This window comes from Mobula hypostoma, chromosome 2 (assembly GCF_963921235.1).
Source record: "Mobula hypostoma chromosome 2, sMobHyp1.1, whole genome shotgun sequence".
In the NCBI taxonomy this organism is placed as follows: Eukaryota; Metazoa; Chordata; class Chondrichthyes; order Myliobatiformes; family Myliobatidae; genus Mobula; species Mobula hypostoma.
In genome coordinates this window covers 215013079-215033609 of record NC_086098.1, presented here as the reverse complement: position 1 = coordinate 215033609, position 20531 = coordinate 215013079, and the positions used below count along the sequence as shown (strand labels likewise).

The window sequence follows — 20531 nt, the reverse complement described above, 5'->3', positions numbered from 1 at the left end:
CAATCTAAACAAATATGCAATCAAATATAAAACTGCAAATATATGCAATAGAAAGAATTAAATGTTTAGTGTACAACCTACTCAGCTTACAATTAGTTTGAGAAAAGTATGTGACACCCACCTGATTCACATGCAAAGGTTTTTGAGGTATCGTCGCTGAAAATGATTAGTATTGCATGCCTCTTAGTGCCTTTAGGTATCCTTGTCACATTCTTTATATTGCTGAGGTCTGTTACCTGAAAGATCAAAATTTGTAGGTTCTGATCACTAATTGCTACTGAAAAGATATTTTCTTCATTTCTTTTTTTTCTCCAGGAAATATGTCCCAGAGACATTAAAAGCATTTTAAAAGCATTTGCAACAATTTCTGTTGGGGGGAACAAATCTGTTACATTTGGAAGCTAATAAATGCTTGCCTTGGGGAAATCTACTACTCAGAAATTGCTGTAATAGATGATATAGAACAGAACAATCACACGCTGAATATATTAGTAATTTACACTACATCGATTCTATGTTGCAGCAGACATTAAATTGGAGATATCTACTTCATGACATTTTATATCATCATTCATGTGGGAATGGCAGATTTTCTCAAGTTAGAGCCTGTGGTGAGGTTATTATGAGAGTAATTTGTAACATAGTAGATATAGTGGTGCAAAACTTCCTCAAACCTTTATCTTAAAACTAAAAGTCAGTAGAATAAGCAACATACATCAAAGTTGCTGGTGAACGCAGCAGGCCAAGCAGCATCTATAGGAAGAGGCGCAGTCGACGTTTCAGGTCGAGACCCTTCGTCAGGACTAACTGAAGGAAGAGTGAGTAAGGGATTTGAAAGCTGGAGGGGGAGGGGGAGATGCAAAATGATAGGAGAAGACAGGAGGGGGAGGGATAGAGCCGAGAGCTGGACAGGTGATAAGCAAAAGGGGATACGAGAGGATCATGGGACAGGAGGCCTAGGGAGAAAGACGGGGGGGGGGTGACCCAGAGGATGGGCAAGAGGTATATTCAGAGGGACAGAGGGAGAAAAAGGAGAGTGAGAGAAAGAATGTGTGCATAAAAATGAGTAACAGCTGGGGTACGAGGGGGAGGTGGGGCCTAGCGGAAGTTAGAGAAGTCAATGTTCATGCCATCAGGTTGGAGGCTACCCAGACGGAATATAAGGTGTTGTTCCTCCAACCTGAGTGTGGCTTCATCTTTACAGTATAGGAGGCCGTGGATAGACATGTCAGAATGGGAATGGGATGTGGAATTAAAATGTGTGGCCACTGGGAGATCCTGCTTTCTCTGGCGGACAGAGCGTAGATGTTCAGCAAAGCGGTCTCCCAGTCTGCGTCGGGTCTCACCAATATATAAAAGGCCACATCGGGAGCACCGGACGCAGTATATCACCCCAGTCGACTCACAGGTGAAGTGATGCCTCACCTGGAAGGACTGTTTGGGGCCCTGAATGGTGGTAAGGGAGGAAGTGTAAGGGCATGTGTAGCACTTGTGGACTATTCCTCTTCTCACCCTGTCTCTTGCAAAAACGCCATCCCCTTCTCGCAATTCCTCCGTCACCGCCGCATCTGCTCTCAGGATGAGGCTTTTCATTCTAGGACGAGGGAGATGTCTTCATTTTTTAAAGAAAGGGGCTTCCCTTCCTCCACTATCAACTCTGCTCTTAAACGCATCTCCTCCATTTCACGTACATCTGCTCTCACTCCATCCTCCCACCACCCCACTAGGAATAGGGTTCCCCTGGTCCTCACCTACCACCCCACCAGCCTCTGGGTCCAACATATTATTCTCCGTAACTTCTGCCACCTCCAACGGGATCCCACCACTAAGCACATCTTTCCCTCCCCCCCTCTCTCTGCATTCCGCAGGGATCGCTCCCTACACAACTCCCTTGTCCATCCGTCCCCCCCATCCCTCCCCACTGATCTCCCTCCTGGCACTTATCTGTGTAAGCGGAACAAGTGCTACACATGCCCTTACAATTCCTCCCTTACCACCATTCAGGGCCCCAAACAGTCCTTCCCGGTGAGGCATCACTTCACCTGTGAGTCGACTGGGGTGATATACTGCGTCCGGTGCTCCCGATGTGGCCTTTTATATATTGGTGAGACCCGACGCAGACTGGGAGACCGCTTTGCTGAACATCTACGCTCTGTCCGCCAGAGAAAGCAGGATCTCCCAGTGGCCACACATTTTAATTCCACATCCCATTCCCATTCTGACATGTCTATCCACGGCCTCCTCTACTGTAAAGATGAAGCCACACTCAGGTTGGAGGAACAACACCTTATATTCCGTCTAGGTAGCCTCCAACCTGATGGCATGAACATTGACTTCTCTAACTTCCGCTAGGCCCCACCTCCCCCTCGTACCCCAGCTGTTACTCATTTTTATGCACACATTCTTTCTCTCACTCTCCTTTTTCTCCCTCTGTCCCTCTGAATATACCTCTTGCCCATCCTCTGGGTCACCCCCCCCCGTCTTTCTCCCTAGGCCTCCTGTCCCATGATCCTCTCGTATCCCCTTTTGCCTATCACCTGTCCAGCTCTCGGCTCTATCCCTCCCCCTCCTGTCTTCTCCTATCATTTTGCATCTCCCCCTCCCCCTCCAGCTTTCAAATCCCTTACTCACTCTTCCTTCAGTTAGTCCTGACGAAGGGTCTCGGCCTGAAAACGTCGACTGCGCCTCTTCCTATAGATGCTGCTTGGCCTGCTGCGTTCACCAGCAACTTTAATGTATGTTGCTTGAATTTCCAGCATCTGCAGAATTCCTGTTGTCAGTAGAATAAGACCATTTGGCTCATCAAGTCTGTTCCATCAGGGCTAATTTATTTTCCTTCTCAACCCCATCCTCCTGCCTTCTCCCCGTAACCTTTGACTCCCTGCTTAATTAAGAACCTATCAATCTCTGCCTAATATATAGCCAATGAGTTGGCCTCCACAGCCATCGGGGGCAATACATTCCACAGAGTCGCTACCCGATGGCTATAGAAATCCCTCCTCACATCTATTCCAAAGGAACATCCTTGTATTCTGTGGTTGTGCCTTTTTGTCTGAGACTCTCCCACTATTGGAAACATCCTCTCTACATCTACTCTATAGTCCACTCCATCCACTCTTTCAGTATTCAATAGGTTTTAATAATATCCTCACTCTTTCTTCTAAACTCTGGCAATTTCAGGTTCAGAGCCATCAATACTCCACATACGTTAGTTCTATCATTCTCAGGATCATTCTTGAAAACCAAAGCGCAAGGAAAAAAATTGAAATCTGGCAGTGGGGGGATTCCTATTTTCCAAAATGCTGGAAGATGGATGAAACACACAATTGAAAAATTACAGACCTGGGGTAAAGTAACACCAAGAAACTAAGACATTTTCTCTCCAGCAAAATCAATAGTAAAAATTAAATTTCATATTAAAGCTTGAAACATCCAAGAATGTCTAATTCAAAAGCTAAATTGACAAGGTGATGAACATTTTCTGGGTTTCCAGCAAACTGTGTATTAGCCACAATTACGCAGAAGAGCCATTCTCTGTAAAGTACGAAAAGCTGGATAAACCCTCTTGAGCCCTCAGATTATGAGAAGGGGTAAAAGAAAACTAATGGTTAATATAAATGATGACACTGAGTAGCAGCAGATCTCATTGCTCATCGAGGTTATGAGGTACTCATCACATGCCAGATAGCTGTTACATATCATTGTCATGTGTTCTATTTTTAATCTTACTTCATAGAGGGATGATGCATTTCAGAATTACTGGAATAGTTTGTCTTTGTATACAGTAATCAACAGCGAGATGGGACACTATAGAATGGGACCACTAACAGTAAAATGAAAAAGGCCATGTAAAATCATGATATCTATTGTAGCTGAATTTATATGCACATAGGAGTTCATATTAGAAAGAAGATGAATCATGTTCCAATAAGTTCTATGCCACATAACTTTCTTTTCTAGAAAAGTACGCCAGACATTCAGAGTATGTCGGATACTTTATTCCCATTGAAAGCATGAATACTTAAACTCATTACACTCTTTAACTTTCACTGAAATACAATGTTGCCCTTGCTTAAGCTTGAATTTATGGGCCTCATTCAAGTGACGGCCTCATTAGTTTTCATTAGGAATTGAAGTATTTGACTTCAGCGGTTGATATAATTGCAACTTAGCCAATTTTCACTTTCAATCATGGTTTGCTGCCTACACAGCTACTCATTAACTCTGCTTAGATTTTGTTAGGCTTCATATCACATGTAACAGGCTCCACCGAAACAGCTCATACCAGTGAGATATTACCTCCATTTTATCTACAGAGACAACTCTAATTATAATAAGTGAGCATGTGACCAATTATCAGTTAAACTAACTCTTTAGGTGATTCTGATATGCATGGTTTAAAATGTGGATAACGTATGTGAGGTTTTATTCCTGTCACATAGTGGATCATTAAGAAAAATCACTCCCAAAATTATTCTTCAAATACATTGAATCACCGTTGGCATTCAGAATAACTGGTCAATTAGATGCAATATTGGTCAAGTGGGAGAAGCCAGAGAGTGGTAGCAGACCTGTGACTAATGGTATACCACTCGGTGCTTATCATTTATATTATTGATTTTGACAATAATGTGGTAAAGTAGATAAGCAAATTTATGGATTTCCTCAAGATTGAGGGCATAGTGGCCAGTGAAGAAGGCTATCAAAGCTTGCCAGGTTATCTGAACCAGCTGAGTATATGGGCTGAAAAATGAATTTATTGCAGACGAGTGTGAGGTGTTGCAATTTAGGAGGATCACCCAGACTTGATAGGCAGCCGCTAGTCTCATGAGACCATGAATTTGCGCCTTGGAAGGTTTCTAGGGCGAAGGCCTGGGCAAGGTTGTATGGAAGACCAGCAGTTGCCCATGCTGCAAGTCTCCCCTCTCCACGCCACCGATGTTGTCCAAGGGAAGGACATTAGGACCCATACAGCTTGGCACCGGTGTCGTCGCAGAGCAATGTATGGTTAAGTGCCTAGGAACTAACACGCTGCCTCAAGGACACAACACACTGCCTCAGCCAAGGCTCGAACTAGCGACCTTCAGAACAGTAGACGAACGCCTTAACCACTTGGCCACGTGCCAACACAGACTAAGACTGAGTAAGACTAAGACAATGAATGGTAGGGCACCGAGGTGTGTAATTGGACAAAAATACCTGGAAATACAGATCCATAATTCATTGAACCTGGCATCACAGGTAGACAGGATCACAAAGAGAGCATTTGGCACATTGTCCTTCATAAATCAGGGTGTTGAGTGCAGGAGTTGGATGTTATGTTGAAGTTGTATAAGATGTGATTGAGGCCAGATTTAGAGTATTGTGTGCAGTTCTGGTCACCTACCTACAGAAAAGATGTCAATAAGCTTGAAGCAGTGCAAAGAACATTTACAATGATGTTGCCAAGACTTGGGGACCTGAGTTCTCAAAGACTCAGATGTTCATTTGTCAGTCTTTATCTTGTAATTTATATTTCATAACATTCTAGTGTATTCCTTTTTACCCTGTAAATGTCTGCAAGAAAATGAAGTATATGGTAACATATAAATAGATTGGTAATAAGTTTACATTGAACTTTGAGTTACAGTGGTAATCGAATAGGTTAGAATTTTATTCACTAGAGCATAGGAAAATGAGAGAAGATCTTACAGGGGTATATACAATATGAAGGGGATGGATAGGATGAACGCATACAGGCTTTTTTCCCTTAGGTTGGGTGAGACTAGAACTAGACATTACAGTTTTATGGTGAATGGTGAAATAATAATGGGGAATCTGAGGGGGAATTACTTTACTCAGAGAGTGGTATGAGTGTGAATGAGCTGTCAGCAGGAGTGGTAGATGCAGGTTCAACTGTTACAACCAAGAGAAGTTTAGATATGTACTGGGATGAGCTATGTATGGAGGCTATTCTCCAGCTGCAGTTAATTGAGACTAGATAGGCCAAAAGGCCTGTTTCTGCATTATAATGCTCTGTGATTCTATAACCAGAGTATACTTATGTTTGTTTTATTTTTCAATGTAATTTCGCACTCATAATCCTGAAGAAACAATAAAACCACTTCATTACATGATATTTCACTAAAATGATTTTTAGGATTGATATGTTAACTCTTTAATCTCTCTCGTGCATTCTTTCTAGGATAATCTGATTAAGAATGGAAGGATCAGCTGACGTACAGGGATTTATCTCTCTATAATTATGGGGAAATGCGGAATTCCATTTTTGATATCTGGTCATCGCTGTAATGTGTACACAGCACAGTCCCATAAAAATGTTTAAAAATGAGTCATTTATCTACTTTATTATTTCTGTCAGTGCATAGAGGAATATTGAACTGGAGCATTAGGGAAACCTCAGCTGCTCTTTTCACAATAGTGCCTGGCAATTTCCTAAGTCATCTTAAGAGGATTTTATATACTTCTTTTATATGAAATTTAGTGCACTGGATTTCAGAGCTTAGGGCCTGCTGAGTAAGGAAGAAGCAGACCTTCCTAGAAAGCTGCACTAGCATGAACAAAGCTTACAGAACTTCATTGCTGACATATCAGCATAAAACAGTGCTGCACTGAGGTATAGCATCTCAGGCAGGCGAAGGACCTGGAGAAGCAGGAAGGAAAAGCAGACTTCATGGAATCCCCTGCTGGTTTTCATTGAAAGTTTTTTGTACAATAACCCAAAACAGTATGATATATGATCCAACATCAGGGTCACAGGCTAGCTAATATTAAGAGACACATTGAGAGCTTCGTATTGGAGAGATTCTTCATTTCTTTCAAAATATACAACTGTATAATGCTCTGCTGAATGTAGAAAACATGAGATGGAAGGAAGAATATCTAAATACTAAATAAAGTTATGATTCTTATCCAGAAATTTTGCCAAACACTGTTGTGGGTCGTCGTACTACTCTTTGAGATAGTAATGTAGAGCATTGTGAGATCCACGGAACAGCATATAACCCCTTGCTGAAACTGACATTGGAAAGGATGTACTATCTCTGTGCTGCAAGTTTTTGCAAGTTCCTGGCATGTAATCTTGCAGGTTCCATCTCAGCAGCTGTTCCTAAAGGAAATACAGTATAAACACCAACCACTGCAGCAACAAAATGAGTGGTTCCTCCTATATTAATGGATACCACGGCAAAGGGTTGGGACAGCGTTCTGAAGGCACTGGAGGGAGCTAGTCAGTATGCACATGTTCTTTGCACAAAGAGACTGTGGAAATCCTCCAGGTCCACAGCTGGACATTTGTGTTTCTGTAAGAGCATGAATGTAGTATCTGATTACTAGCTATCTGGCAAAGCCCATAATGCATTTAGTTCCTCATGTTTATTTTTGTTGGCTGAAAGAAATTTAAATAATTCCTTGAGATGAATTTTCCTCTGTAATATTGCAGCAAGCAGCACTCTTGAAGATGCTGCCATGATCAGCAACAGTTGAAGCAGCTTATAATGACACCAAGGTTGGAAATCTGTGAGTGACCTAGACCTTGATATTCTTCTACAAACAGCTCAGGTACACATGAAGAACTGCATTTGAAGTTGTAGGAGGCGAGAGATTCGAGGAAGGACTAAGTACTGATCTAGAGGAAAAGCCATATTTCAAGGAAACCACAGCAAAATATCAGTGGATTAGTCAATTTTCAGTCCAGTGAGGTTAAAAGTTACACTGCCGATGAGCTTTTCACATTGTGGTATTTTTTGCATCATTTCCGATGGGGCTCACACTAAGGTGGGGAAATTATATCAAATTTTTAGCAAACATCAAAGCACCTAAACATGTGAACAAAACTGTTCTGTTCCAGGTTAAGCAGATTTTCAACACATCAACATAATTTGTTAAGGTGTTCGGTAAACGAATTTCAATAGCATCCTGACTCTATTTGAGAGAAACGTTGGAAGGTGATGCATACTGTCGTATAGCACAGACTCCATCACCTGTGGTTAGTTAATCTCTTTGGTGATAGCATAAGCATTACTGCAATCAGCCATTAGACATAAAGTGACAAGTGAACAAGAGAGAGCCAGTCTACACAATCTGATGAAGGGTATTGGCCTGAAACCTCAACTGTTTATTCATTTCCACAGATGCTGAGTTCCTGCAGCATTTGGTGTGAGAGCCAGTTTATGTTATATTCTCCCCCTCATGTCTGCTCTATTAGTTAGCAAGATCACAGATGACTTTTTAAAAAAAATCCTCACTGCTTGTCTGCACCAACATCATATCCTTCAGTTTTCAGATGTCATAAGCCAATTAAAAGCAGTAATGAATTGGCAGTTGGCAAATTTGGTAAATTGGTAATTAAGCTTATTATTTATCGGTGCATTGATGTAGTGTGAAGTAAAATAACAGAATTTTTGAGGTTCACTCCCAGGAACTTGAAACATTCAACCCTTTCAATCTCAGCATCACTGCATCAGGAGAGTGTGTACCAGCCCCCTCCCTTAAGTCAACGACCTGCTCTTTTGTTTTTCTGACATTGAGGGAAAGGTTTTCGTCATGACACCATGTCACCTACTCTCTATCTCCTTCCAGTACTCCAATTCATCATTATTTGAGAAATGGCCCATAATGGTGGTATCGTCTGCAGACTTGTAGATGGAGTTAGAGCAGAATATGGTAACACATTGGAGTAGAGTAGGGGGACCGAGAACCCAGCCTTGTTGGGTACCAGTGCTAAGAATAACCATGGCAGAGGTGTTACTGTCTACTCCTGCTGACTGTGATCTGTCAGTCAGGAAGTCAAGCATCCAGTTGCTCAAGGAAGTGCTAATTTCTAGGTCTAGGAGTATGAAGATGATTTTGCTTGGATTTGTAATACTGAAAGCAGAACTGTAGTCAATAAAAATGGTTTGATATAGGGATCTTTGCTATCCATATGCTTCAGAGTTGGGTGTATGACCAGGCAGATCGTATCCATCACGGACTTGTTTCAGCAGTAAGCAGATCAAAGTCAGTCAAGGTACTCTAGGAAGCTGGAGTTGATGTGTGTCAGCTCCTCAAAGCACTTCATGACAGTAGATAGCAGAGCCACCATGTGGTAGTCATTAAGGCACATTACATTGCTCATCAATGGTACCAGGATGGTAGTGATCTTCTTAAAGTAGACGGGAATCTCAGATTGAAGCAGAGCGAGGGCAAAAATATCTGCATATCCTGCTGGTGGCTGATCTGTGCAGGATCTCAGGGCATGGCTGGAGGCACCATCCTGGCCAGTTGTTTGCAATTTTTGGATTGCCAGCAAAATTTTGCAAGCAATTTGAGGAATAATTTCATGTTGCCTACTGAAGCACTTTCTAGACTATTAACAGTAGTCCACACTACTCTGAAGTTAGGCTGAAGCAGTGTACACAACGAGTTGTTTTGGAACTTTGCCTTGAAAGGTGGGTTGAGAGGTGAGCTCAAAATTCAACACATTGCTGTGAGACAGAAGTGCGGTTTACAGAAACCCCTTGGTTTTATTAATGTCTACAGTGCATGGGAAGCAGACGAATCACACACAACTTAGAAATTATCTACCTGCAGAAAGGGGTGGAGCCTTATTTCAACACAGCCCACAAAGATACTAAGCTTTAAAGAGAAGTAAGAAGAATCCAAAGCATCACAACTTATCTGCTCTTTTGAGCTGGCAAGCAGAATATCCAGAGAGCAGATTTGGTGACATCCTGAGCTGCTCCTCTGCAATTTTGTTCAAAGTAAAATATCTTACGAGCTGGGAAGTCCAAGAGTTCTTTGACATTTCGTGGACCAGAATAAATCCCTCTTAGTTCCTGCCATTAACTTTCCTCACCATTAACTTTTGGGATCACTTCCAAAAACCCTTAGCTCCAGCCTTCTGTTATTAGTTGCACTCAAGCATCAATTAGTCAAATAGTCAACCTAGTTTTGTACCTGAAGTAAGTATGAAGAAATTTATTCACATAAAGCCAGACCTGTCAAGATTTGTATAAATTTATTATGGTCTTCATTATGCTGTATATAGACCATGAAATAATCAGTATCGCCACAGCTTAAGTCTTCATAGATGAATGAACTGATCTCCTTCCATTTTTCTTACTTCCTTAAATCACTGGAATCATTTGTGGTTTTCTTCCTTTCTTTTCAAATCTTTTTATTGTGTGTATATATATATATATATATATATAGGAAAAATAACATGAGTACATCGAAGTAACAACACTTACAATGCCTCAAAAAAAACCCATCATCTTAAAGATTGAAAACAAAATTTTGTGATAACAAAAAAAACCTACTAAGCAGGAAAGTGAGAAAAAAAAAAGAGAACCCATTAGGTGTACAATCCTGGAGCCATACGTCATACAAAAAGCTTCTAAAAATAAACATCAAACCGCCAGCAAGAAAAGAAAATATACTAAAAGAATTTACAATTAGATCGTGGAAAAATTATATCAATTAACCCAAATGATAATAATGAGCAAATGAGCCCCATCTTTTCTCAAAATCAAATAATGGTTCAAAGGTTCGACTTCTAATTTTCTCCAAACTAAGACATAGCATCACTTGAGAGACCCATTCTGACAAAGTGGGAGCTGATGTATCCTTCCACTTCAAGCCTTCTTAAGCCTTCTTTGAGTGATCCAATTTTTCTACTTTGAAAAAATAAAGGTATTAATTCTTTTTTGGATTTATTTAAAGAAGATAGATTGATATCCTTTGAACAATTAACTGATAAATATTCTCTTTCATATTCACACTTTTTGCAATACCTTCAAGTTAGACATTTTTTACAAAAATATTTAAGTAATTTTCCTTACATATTGGAGGCTGACCTGTTAGATACTATTATGAGTATGAATCCTTTGATTAAGGGTTCTATTGGAAGAATTTATAATTTATTATTACAATGGGATAAGCGTCCTTTGTCTAAGATTAAACAGGATTGGGAAAAGGAACTTAATTTAACTTTTATGACGAAGGATTGGATGCAGATATTGAAGTTGGTTAACTCTTCTTCAATTTGTGCTAGCCATTCATTGATTCAATTTAAAATTGTACATCATTATCATTTGACAAAGGAGAGACTTTCTAAAATTTTTCCTAATGTTGATAGTCATTGTGATAGATGTAAAACTGAGATAGCTACACTGACACACATGTTTTGGTCTTGTTCTATATTGGAACAGTTCTGGAAGTTGGTTTTCTCAACAATTTCTAAAGCACTTAAAATTAATTTACAACCTAATAAATTAACTGTGCTTTTTGGAATAGTTCCCCAAAATATTCATAGTATTTCTGTGTCTGACCAACATGTTATTGCATTTGTTATATTGATAGCTAGGAGGGCCATTTTGTTGAAGTGGAAGGATATATCATTTGTGATTTTGGTAGTCTTCCAAAAATATTAATGTTGAAAGTAATAAAAATAAATAAATGCAGCTATATAAATTTTGATTAGGCAACACTTGAGTATTGCTTGGCTTTGTAGTCATCTCATTGTAGGAAAAATGTGCAGGCTTTGAAAAGGGCACAGAACAAGTTTACCAGTATGTTGACTGAATTAGAGGTTATGAACTATAAACAGAGATTGGATTGTTTTCTCTGGTCTGTCAAAGTCTAAGAGAGGACTTGATAGAAGTTCATTTAATGAGATGGTAAACAGTCAGAATCTCTTTTCTCCAGCAAAAATGTCAAACACGACAGGACAACATTTGAAGTGAGATGAGGAAAGTTAAAGTAACACATACAAAATGCTGGAGGAACTCAGCAGGCCAGGCAGCATCTAAGGAAAAAAGGTACAGTTGACATTTCGGGCCGAGACCCTTCGGCAGGGGAATGTTCAAACGGGTTGTGCAGGGCAAGTTACAGAGAGCTTTAGGTGCTTTGAATAGGTTGCTTGAGGGGGTGGGGGAGGAATAGTGAAGATATTATACATTTGATAATGCTGTTTAAGAGGCTTGTTGGATAAATATAAGAATTTTGTAGGGAATAGAAAGATATGGATCATTTACAGGCAGAAAATAATCAGTTTATTGTCCTGGTACAGACGATGTGGGCCTAAGGACCTGTTGTTATATTGCAGTGTTCTGCATTCCATGTTTTAAAGCAATCCATAGCTAGTGGCTTTGTGCAGTTGGTCACTTACCTCCATTATTATATATATTTTTTCATTTGTAATCTCTGAGTTAATGTCTCACCATAGGTTGCATGCATGAAATCCCCTCATTCTTCCAAAAATAAATATAGGCACAATATTAGTGTTTTCTGTTGTTTGCAGCACATTGAACAGATCCTCAATTGGATCCTCATATGAATTATTGCAAATCATAATTCTCAGCACAATCATTCCTGGGATAAAGAATATTTGAAATAGAAACCAGCTACTTTTTCAAAACTCGTTAGATTCTGGACTGGTTCCTGAGGATTGGAGGGTGGCTAATGTAACCCCACTTTTTAAAAAAGGAGGGAGAGAGAAACCAGGGAATTATAGACCGGTTAGCCTAATGTCGGTGGTGGGGAAACTGCTGGAGTCAGTTATCAAAGATGTGATAACAGCACATTTGGAAAGCGGTGAAATCATCGGACAAAGTCAGCATGGATTGGTGAAAGGAAAATCATGTCTGACGAATCTCATAGAATTTTTTGAGGATGTAACTAGTAGAGTGGATAGGGGAGAACCAGTGGATGTGGTATATTTCAATTTTCAAAAGGCTTTTGACAAGGTCCCACACAGGAGATTAGTGTGCAAACTTAAAGCACACGGTATTGGGGGTAAGGTATTGATGTGGATAGAGAATTGGTTAGCAGACAGGAAGCAAAGAGTGGGAATAAACGGGACCTTTTCAGAATGGCAGGCGGTGACTAGTGGGGTACCGCAAGGCTCAGTGCTGGGACCCCAGTTGTTTACAATATATATTAATGACTTGGATGAGGGAATTAAATGCAGCATTTCCAAGTTTGCGGATGACACGAAGCTGGGCGGCAGTGTTAGCTGTGAGGAGGATGCTAAGAGGATGCAGGGTGACTTGGATAGGTTGGGTTAGTGGGCAAATTCATGGCAGATGCAACTTAATGTGGATAAATGTGAAGTTATCCACTTTGGTGGCAAAAATAGGAAAACAGATTATTATCTGAATGGTGGCCGATTAGGAAAAGGGGAGGTGCAATGAGACCTGGGTGTCATTATACACCAGTCATTGAAAGTGGGCATGCAGGTACAGCAGGCGGTGAAAAAGTCGAATGGTATGCTGGCATTTATAGCGAGAGGATTCGAGTACAGGAGCAGGGAGGTACTACTGCAGTTGTACAAGGCCTTGGTGAGACCACACCTGGAGTATTGTGTGCAGTTTTGGTCCCCTAATCTGAGGAAAGACATTCTTTCCATAGAGGGAGTACAAAGAAGGTTCACCAGATTGATTCCTGGGATGGCAGGACTTTCATATGAAGAAAGACTGGATGAACTGGGCTTGTACTCGTCGGAATTTAGAAGATTGAGGGGGTATCTGATTGAAACGTATAAAATCCTAAAGGGATTGGACAGGCTAGATGCAGGAAGATTGTTCCCGATGTTGGGGAAGTCCAGAACGAGGGGTCACAGTTTGAGGATAAAGGGGAAGCCTTTTAGGACCGAGATTAGGAAAAACTTCTTCACACAGAGAGTGGTGAATCTGTGGAATTCTCTGCCACAGGAAACAGTTGAAGCCAGTTCATTGGCTATGTTTAAGAGGGAGTTAGATATGGCCCTTGTGGCTATGGGGATCAGGGGGTATGGAGGGAAGGCTGGTGCAGGGTTCTGAGTTGGATGATCAGCCATGATCATAATAAATGGCGGTGCAGGCTCGAAGGGCCGAATGGCCTACTCCTGCACCTATTTTCTATGTTTCTATGTTACTTATATTCTACAAAATTAATGAAATTCTTTGTAACTATCCAGCATGTTAGACCTTAGAACTAAATCTCTCTAGGGTGATTGTATCAAAGTATCATTGCTTAGGTTATCTATTATATACACAGCATATTATTTATTTCTATTCAAGTGCAAGTATCTCATTCAACACCATCTATTTCAGATGATTGAAGATATCAGCTATAAACCACATGAGTTTTATGAATCTCTTTTTGAATATGTGACATTGTCAAGATCAGCATTAGTGGCCTCCCTTTTTAAATCTTGTGGAGAGAGAGACATGCACAGATGAATGGTTTGTCAGACTTTTACAGAGAGCACTGGATCTGTGGTCACAGTTACAGCAGACCAGATTGCTCCCTTGAGAGGCATTCATGAACCAGCTGAGTTTTTAAACAACAATCTGATTCTTTTTATGGTCATTTTTTTCCAAGTACCAGGTTATTAACTGAACTTAAACTGCACTGCTGTATTGGTGGGAATTGAACTTGGATTGTTAGTTCAGACCTCAAATACACATGGAATACCACCATTCTCACCAGTGGAAGGATTTAAGTTCAGAGTATGGTTGTACTGAAATAGTTAACTTTAGTGATCCATTCACTGTCTTCTAATGTCTCACAAGGTAAAATCCAGTCCAATAAAAACATCAAATCAGCTGCCTTTGAGAAGTGAAACATTATCATGTTGGAGTAAAGCAAAACATCTTCAAAAAGACTTAAACTAATACAATTTTTTTTCCTTTGTCAAATTTTCATGCCCTGTCACTTTCACAAAGCCTATAATTATCCACTTGAGACCAATGTTGTTTCTGTTATCCTCAGAAGATACATCCCAACAGGAAGACATATGTTACAGATTAATACAGTTATGTGTAAAGCATAACTAACATCTGAAAGCTAAATGCAAACAACAGGAATTCTGCAGATGCTGGAAATTCAAGCAACACACATCAAAGTTGCTGGTGAACGCAGCAGGCCAGGCAGCATCTATAGGAAGAGGCGCAGTCGACGTTTCAGGCCGAGACCCTTCGTCCTGAAACGTCGACTGCGCCTCTTCCTATAGATGCTGCCTGGCCTGCTGCGTTCACCAGCAACTTTGATGTGTGTTGTCTGAAAGCTAAATAACAGGTGTCAGCCTTTTTCCTTAATTTATATCAATTTATATTATTAATTTTCACATACACAATTGAACATAATATGTGACATAAAGTTATTAAAAAGTGGTGAAAATATCTATTTTTAATTATTCATTTGGTCTTTATTTATTTTTAAATGTTTTATCATAATTTTATTACTGTTTACCAAGCAGGTGGTAGAGTTCAAACTAGAAATTCAATTTTTAAGAGCTCCATATTTTAATTTGTATTGTAGCAGAGGATTTTCTCCATATACGTTCTCTACCATTGTTGACAAGTTATTAAGGTCCTGTTCCGGACTAAGTTACGGGAGGTGATTGATAAGCTCGTGGCCTAAGGTAGAATGAGTCAATTTTAGAAAACCTAGCATATTTATTTTTCAACATGGTCCCCTCCTACATTTACACACTTAGTCCAGCGATTGTGGAGCATACGGATCTTGGACCTCCAGAAAGTGTCCGCAGATGGGTGATTGATAAGTTTGTGGCCTAAGGTAGAAGGAGATGAGTTATACAGCTCTCGTTACATACACATGCAGATCAACTCTTTGAGTGATTATGCAGAAAGTTTGAAGTTAATGACTCATCTCCTTTTACCTTAGGCCAGAAACATATCAATCACCCCTAGTAAAATTCCAAGAAGATTGCTTAATTCTTTGGGTGTTTTTGTCCAAGTATTTTATATTTTTTTATCTGCACCACAACTTTCAATAATCTTTGAAAGACATCACTATTTAGCCTAATCTATTCATCACTCAATACACATACAATCAAATCATTGATCACAGCTATAAGATAGTAATGAGTCACTTATTTGATTTAGTCTTCCTTCGTATGCCTGCTTCCTCTTGCTGCTGCACTTTTCAGGGAATTAGCTGTGCAACAATGCAGTATTAACAATGCAAAGCAGACTAAGGAGTCATCCCATCACTAGTGTGAGTGTTTTGTCTGCAATACATGTATTTGTCTGCATAATCTTAAAAAGGACGATTTATGTGTAAATGTCTTTGAGATTTAACATGCTTCATAGTGTTTCTCTGCAGGTTCCCTGAAATTCAATCCAAAATCCTAAATTTCTCAAAATCAAAAAAATACAAGATAATGGATTCTAAATCGATGTTTTAAAGAATAATACAATAAGAGTTTGAGATCACAGACCAATGCTTGTTTGATTAATAATAAGCTGAACCAAGCCAGAGATTCATAAATACTATGTTGTGCACGTAAGTGTGTTCTGGACTTCTGTCCCTGTGCACTGCTGCCCTAAAGTATGGAATGTACTGGAAGTCAGATGGCAATGTACCTGACCTACTCTGTTTCAGGATCTAGTAATCTATTGGATTCAATATTCCAGCAGTTACTTCATTAAGTATTGAGCATAGGAACTGAACTTCATGAGAAAAATGTGTTAAGGTATGTGTTTTTGTTTAAAACTATTATAATTAATGTTGATATTTTAAAGAATTTACCTAATTTGAGTGCAGTTTTGTTACTTCTCAGTATTTCTACCTCTTTCTAAATATCTTTGCTGATATGGGAAATGATGGGAAAAGGCCGAGTCACTGCTTGCACACTTTGCAGAGCAGAACAAAGGGCAGCAAAGTTAGCAGGATATTGGGAGCCTCCTAACCACAAAATGCAAGTGTGACCATAATTGTTCCATGAGGAGCAAGACTTAGGACAAATGCAATAGACGAGTACTGCTGTCTCATTGCTCTAGAGACTCAGTTTCCTGACTTGAGGTATTGTCTGTGGAGTTCGTCCCTATGATGGCATGGTTTTCCCCCAGGTTCTCTGGTTTCCCTGCACTTCCCAAAAACATGGAAATTAAAATGTCTATTGTCAGTTCTCCCCAGTACAGGTGGACAATCGGCATCTGAAAAAGATCTGATTACTCTGAAATAATTAATGAAATGGGTTCTTGGGATCAAAGTACATACTCCCCAAAAATAGTAATAGGTATGGCATGCTTCCCTTCATCGCTTGGAACATAGAGTATAAGTGTCAGCAAGTCAAGTTGCAGTTGTATGAAGCTCTGAATTGGCCACACTTGGATATTGCATGCATTTCTGGTTGTCCCATTACAGGAAGACTGTAAAGAACCTCAAAGGGGTTCAGAAGAGACTTGGCAGGATGCTCCCAGGGTGAAATAGTAACCCACATTAATATCTGAACATGGAGAGAGGTAGAACAAACTTGGATTGTTTTCTCTGAAGCGTTGGAGGCTGATGGGTCACCTACCAGAAGTTGATAAAGTAATGAGAGGCTTAGACAAGGTAGCCTGCCAAATCTTTTGTCCCAGGGAAGAAATCTTGAATACAAGATGGCATGCCTTTAAGATGGGGGGGAGGGGAGTTTAAAGAGATGTGCGGAACAAGTTTTATTCGCAGAAAGTGGAAAGTGCCTGGAATGTACTGTTAAGGTTGGTAGTGGAAGCAGATACAATAGCAGTGGTCAAGTAGCTTTAAGATAGGTACATGAATTAGCAGGGGATGGAGGCATATGTAAACAGAAGGGATTAGTTTAAATTGGGATCATGGCCGAAGGGCTTGATCCTATGCAGTGCTCTTCAATGATGTATATTATGTAATGGATTGCTCCGAAAGCCAGCATAGGTCTCTTTAATGCCATGGGAATCTACTAGGTGATCCACATTTTACTGACATTCAATATATTCGTGATTGCACTTTGTCCAGACAAATACACAATCAATAATGTTAATTCAAGGTTGTTGAAAATTACGGCTGACTTAATGTACACATTCACACACATATTATTGCATTTTGCATTCACAATTTGACATCCTGCTTTAAAAAGACATATTTATCATAACTTAATAAACAAGTCTGTTTGAAATAAGATGGTAGAAAATATGAAAACTTAAATCAACCTGAATGTATCTGAAAGTGATTTCAAAAAATAGAAACTTGCAGAACTAATGTACTGTATATTTAACTAAAACAGGATTGTAACTTATTATTATATCTAATATTATACTTCTGCCATGAATATATATTATATGTTTTCCACTATATAAATTAAAACATAGAAATATAGAAATCTGCAGCACATTTCAGGCACTTCGGCCCACAATGTTGTGCCGACCATGTAATCTACTCTAGAAACTGCCTAGAAATTCCCTACCACATAACCCTCTATTTTACTAAGCTCCATGTACCTATCTAAGAGGCTCTTAAAGGACCCTATTGTATCCGCTTCCACCACCGCCACTGTCAGTGCATTCCATGCACCCACCAATCTCTGTGTGAAAAATTTATCCCTGACATCCCTCATGTACCTGCTTCCAAGCAGCTTAAAAACTATGCGCCCTTCTGTTAGCCATTTCAGCCAAGAGAAAAAGCCTCTGGCTATCCACATGATCAATGCCTCTTATCACCTTATACACCGCTATCAGGTCACCTCTCATCCCCCATTACTCCAAGGAGAAAAGGTCAAGTTCACTCAACCTATTCTCATAAGGCATGCTCCCCAATCCAGGCAACATCTTTGTAAATCTCCTCTGCACTCTGTCTATAGAATATAGTGCCTTCCTGTCGTGAGGTAACTAGAACTGAACACAGTACTCTAAATGGTTTCTAACTAAGGCTGTAACATTACCTCACGGCTCTTGAATGCAATCCCACTGTTGATGAAGGCCAATACACCATGCACCTACTTAACAACTGTCATAAGCGGAACGGCACTGGTGGCGGACCAGCAAGGGAAGTTGGGAAGAGATGACGCCGGACAAGACACAGGCCTTGGACGAGACTAGGATACAGGGCCTGGGCTAGGACTAGACTAGGAAAGTGGGACCTGGACGAGGAACAAGGAACTTGGAACCTGAGAATCATGTGCCTCAATTAAGGCACCAACAAAACAAGGGAAAACCGGAAAACCTGGAATAAGGATTAATGGACCGGTCCGTGAACTGGAACGCTGACTTGACGGACCGGACCATGAAGACAACAACACTGTTAACCTGTGCAGTAGCTTTGAGTGTCCTATGGACACGGACCCCAAGGTCTTGGTGATTCTCCACACTGCCAAGAGTCTTACCGTTAATATTATATTTTGTCTTCAAAGTTGACCTACTGAAATGAACCACTTCACACTTATCTGGGTCCATCTGCCACTTCTCAGCCCTTTTCTGCATCCTACCAATGTCCCACTGTAATCTCCGACAACCCTACAGACTGTCCACAACACTCCAACTTCTGTGTCATCAGCAAACTTACTAACCTACCCTTCTTCTTACACATCCAGGTCATGTAGAAAAATCACAAAGAGGAAGGGTCCCAGAACAGATCCCCACAGAACACCACTGGTTACTGTTCACCATGAAGAATATGAACGATCTACAAACACCTTTTGCCTTCTGTGCGTAAGCCAGTTCTGGATCCACAAAGCAAGGTCTCCTTGGATACCATGCGTCATTAATTTCTGAATGAGCCCTGCATGGAGAACCTTATTAGCTGCTTTACTGAAATCCATATACATTACATCTACTACTCTACCTTCATCAATGCGTTTTGTTACATCCTCAAAGAATTCAGTCAGGTTCATAAGGCACAATCTGCCCTTGACAGAACCATGCTGACTAACCCTAAACAGATTATGTCACCAAATGCTCATAAATCCTGCAGTCAGACTCACTGGTCTATAATTTTCTGAGTTATCTTTACTCTCTTTCTTGAACAAGGGAACAACATTTGCAACTTTCCAATCCTCCGGTACTTCTCCCATCCTCATTAATGATGCAAAGATCATTACCAGAGGCTCACCAATTTCCTCCCTTGTTTCCCAAAGTAGTCTGGGGTACACCTTGTCTGGTCCCTATGACTTGTCTAACTTAATATCTTTCAAAAGCTTCAGCTTATCCTCCGGCTCCATTCACATGTTTCCACTCTCACTCCTGAATTCTCACACAGCTCATCTTCTTGCTCTTCACATACTTGTACAATGCCTTGGGCTTTTCCTTAATCTTGCTCGCCAAGGCCTTCTTATGGTCCTTCTAGTTCTTCTAACTTCATTCTTAGGCTCGTTCCTGGTACCCTTTAATTTTCTATAACTCTAACAATACCTGGTCTCTTGAACCTTTCATAAGCCTTTCCTCTTAACTAGATTTTCTACATCTTTTGTACACTATGTTTTTTTTCACCCTACCATCCTTTCCCTGTGTCAATGAAACATACCTATGCTGAACGCCATGCACCACATTTTTGCTGTGCATTTCCCTGAGAACATCCACTCCCAATTTATGCTCCGGTTCCTGCCTAAAAGCACCATATTTTCCCCTATCCCAATTAAATGCTTCCCAAATTGTCTGCTCCTATCCCTCTCCAGTACCATGGTAAAGGAGATGGAGTTATGATCACTACCTCCAAAATGCTCTCCCACTGAGAGATCTGACATCTGACTATTGGGTTCATTTTCCAACACCAAATAAAGTACAGCATCTCCTGTAATTGACTTATCTATGTAT

At 40.3% G+C, this 20531-nt stretch overlaps 1 protein-coding gene across 3 annotated transcripts in view; it reads right to left on the bottom strand.

Moving 5' to 3' along the window:
* LOC134336786 (docking protein 5-like) overlaps positions 1–20531 on the bottom strand; it is a 530970-nt gene that overhangs the window by 200306 nt on the left and 310133 nt on the right. For all 3 annotated transcript variants that reach the window (XR_010015887.1, XM_063031250.1, XM_063031244.1), the window contains one exon: positions 122–236. Coding sequence is in view for 2 of the 3 variants with exons in the window: in XM_063031250.1 (XP_062887320.1) it covers positions 122–236 (115 nt within the window). In the remaining variant the exon portion in view is untranslated. The remainder of the gene's footprint in view (positions 1–121; positions 237–20531) is intronic.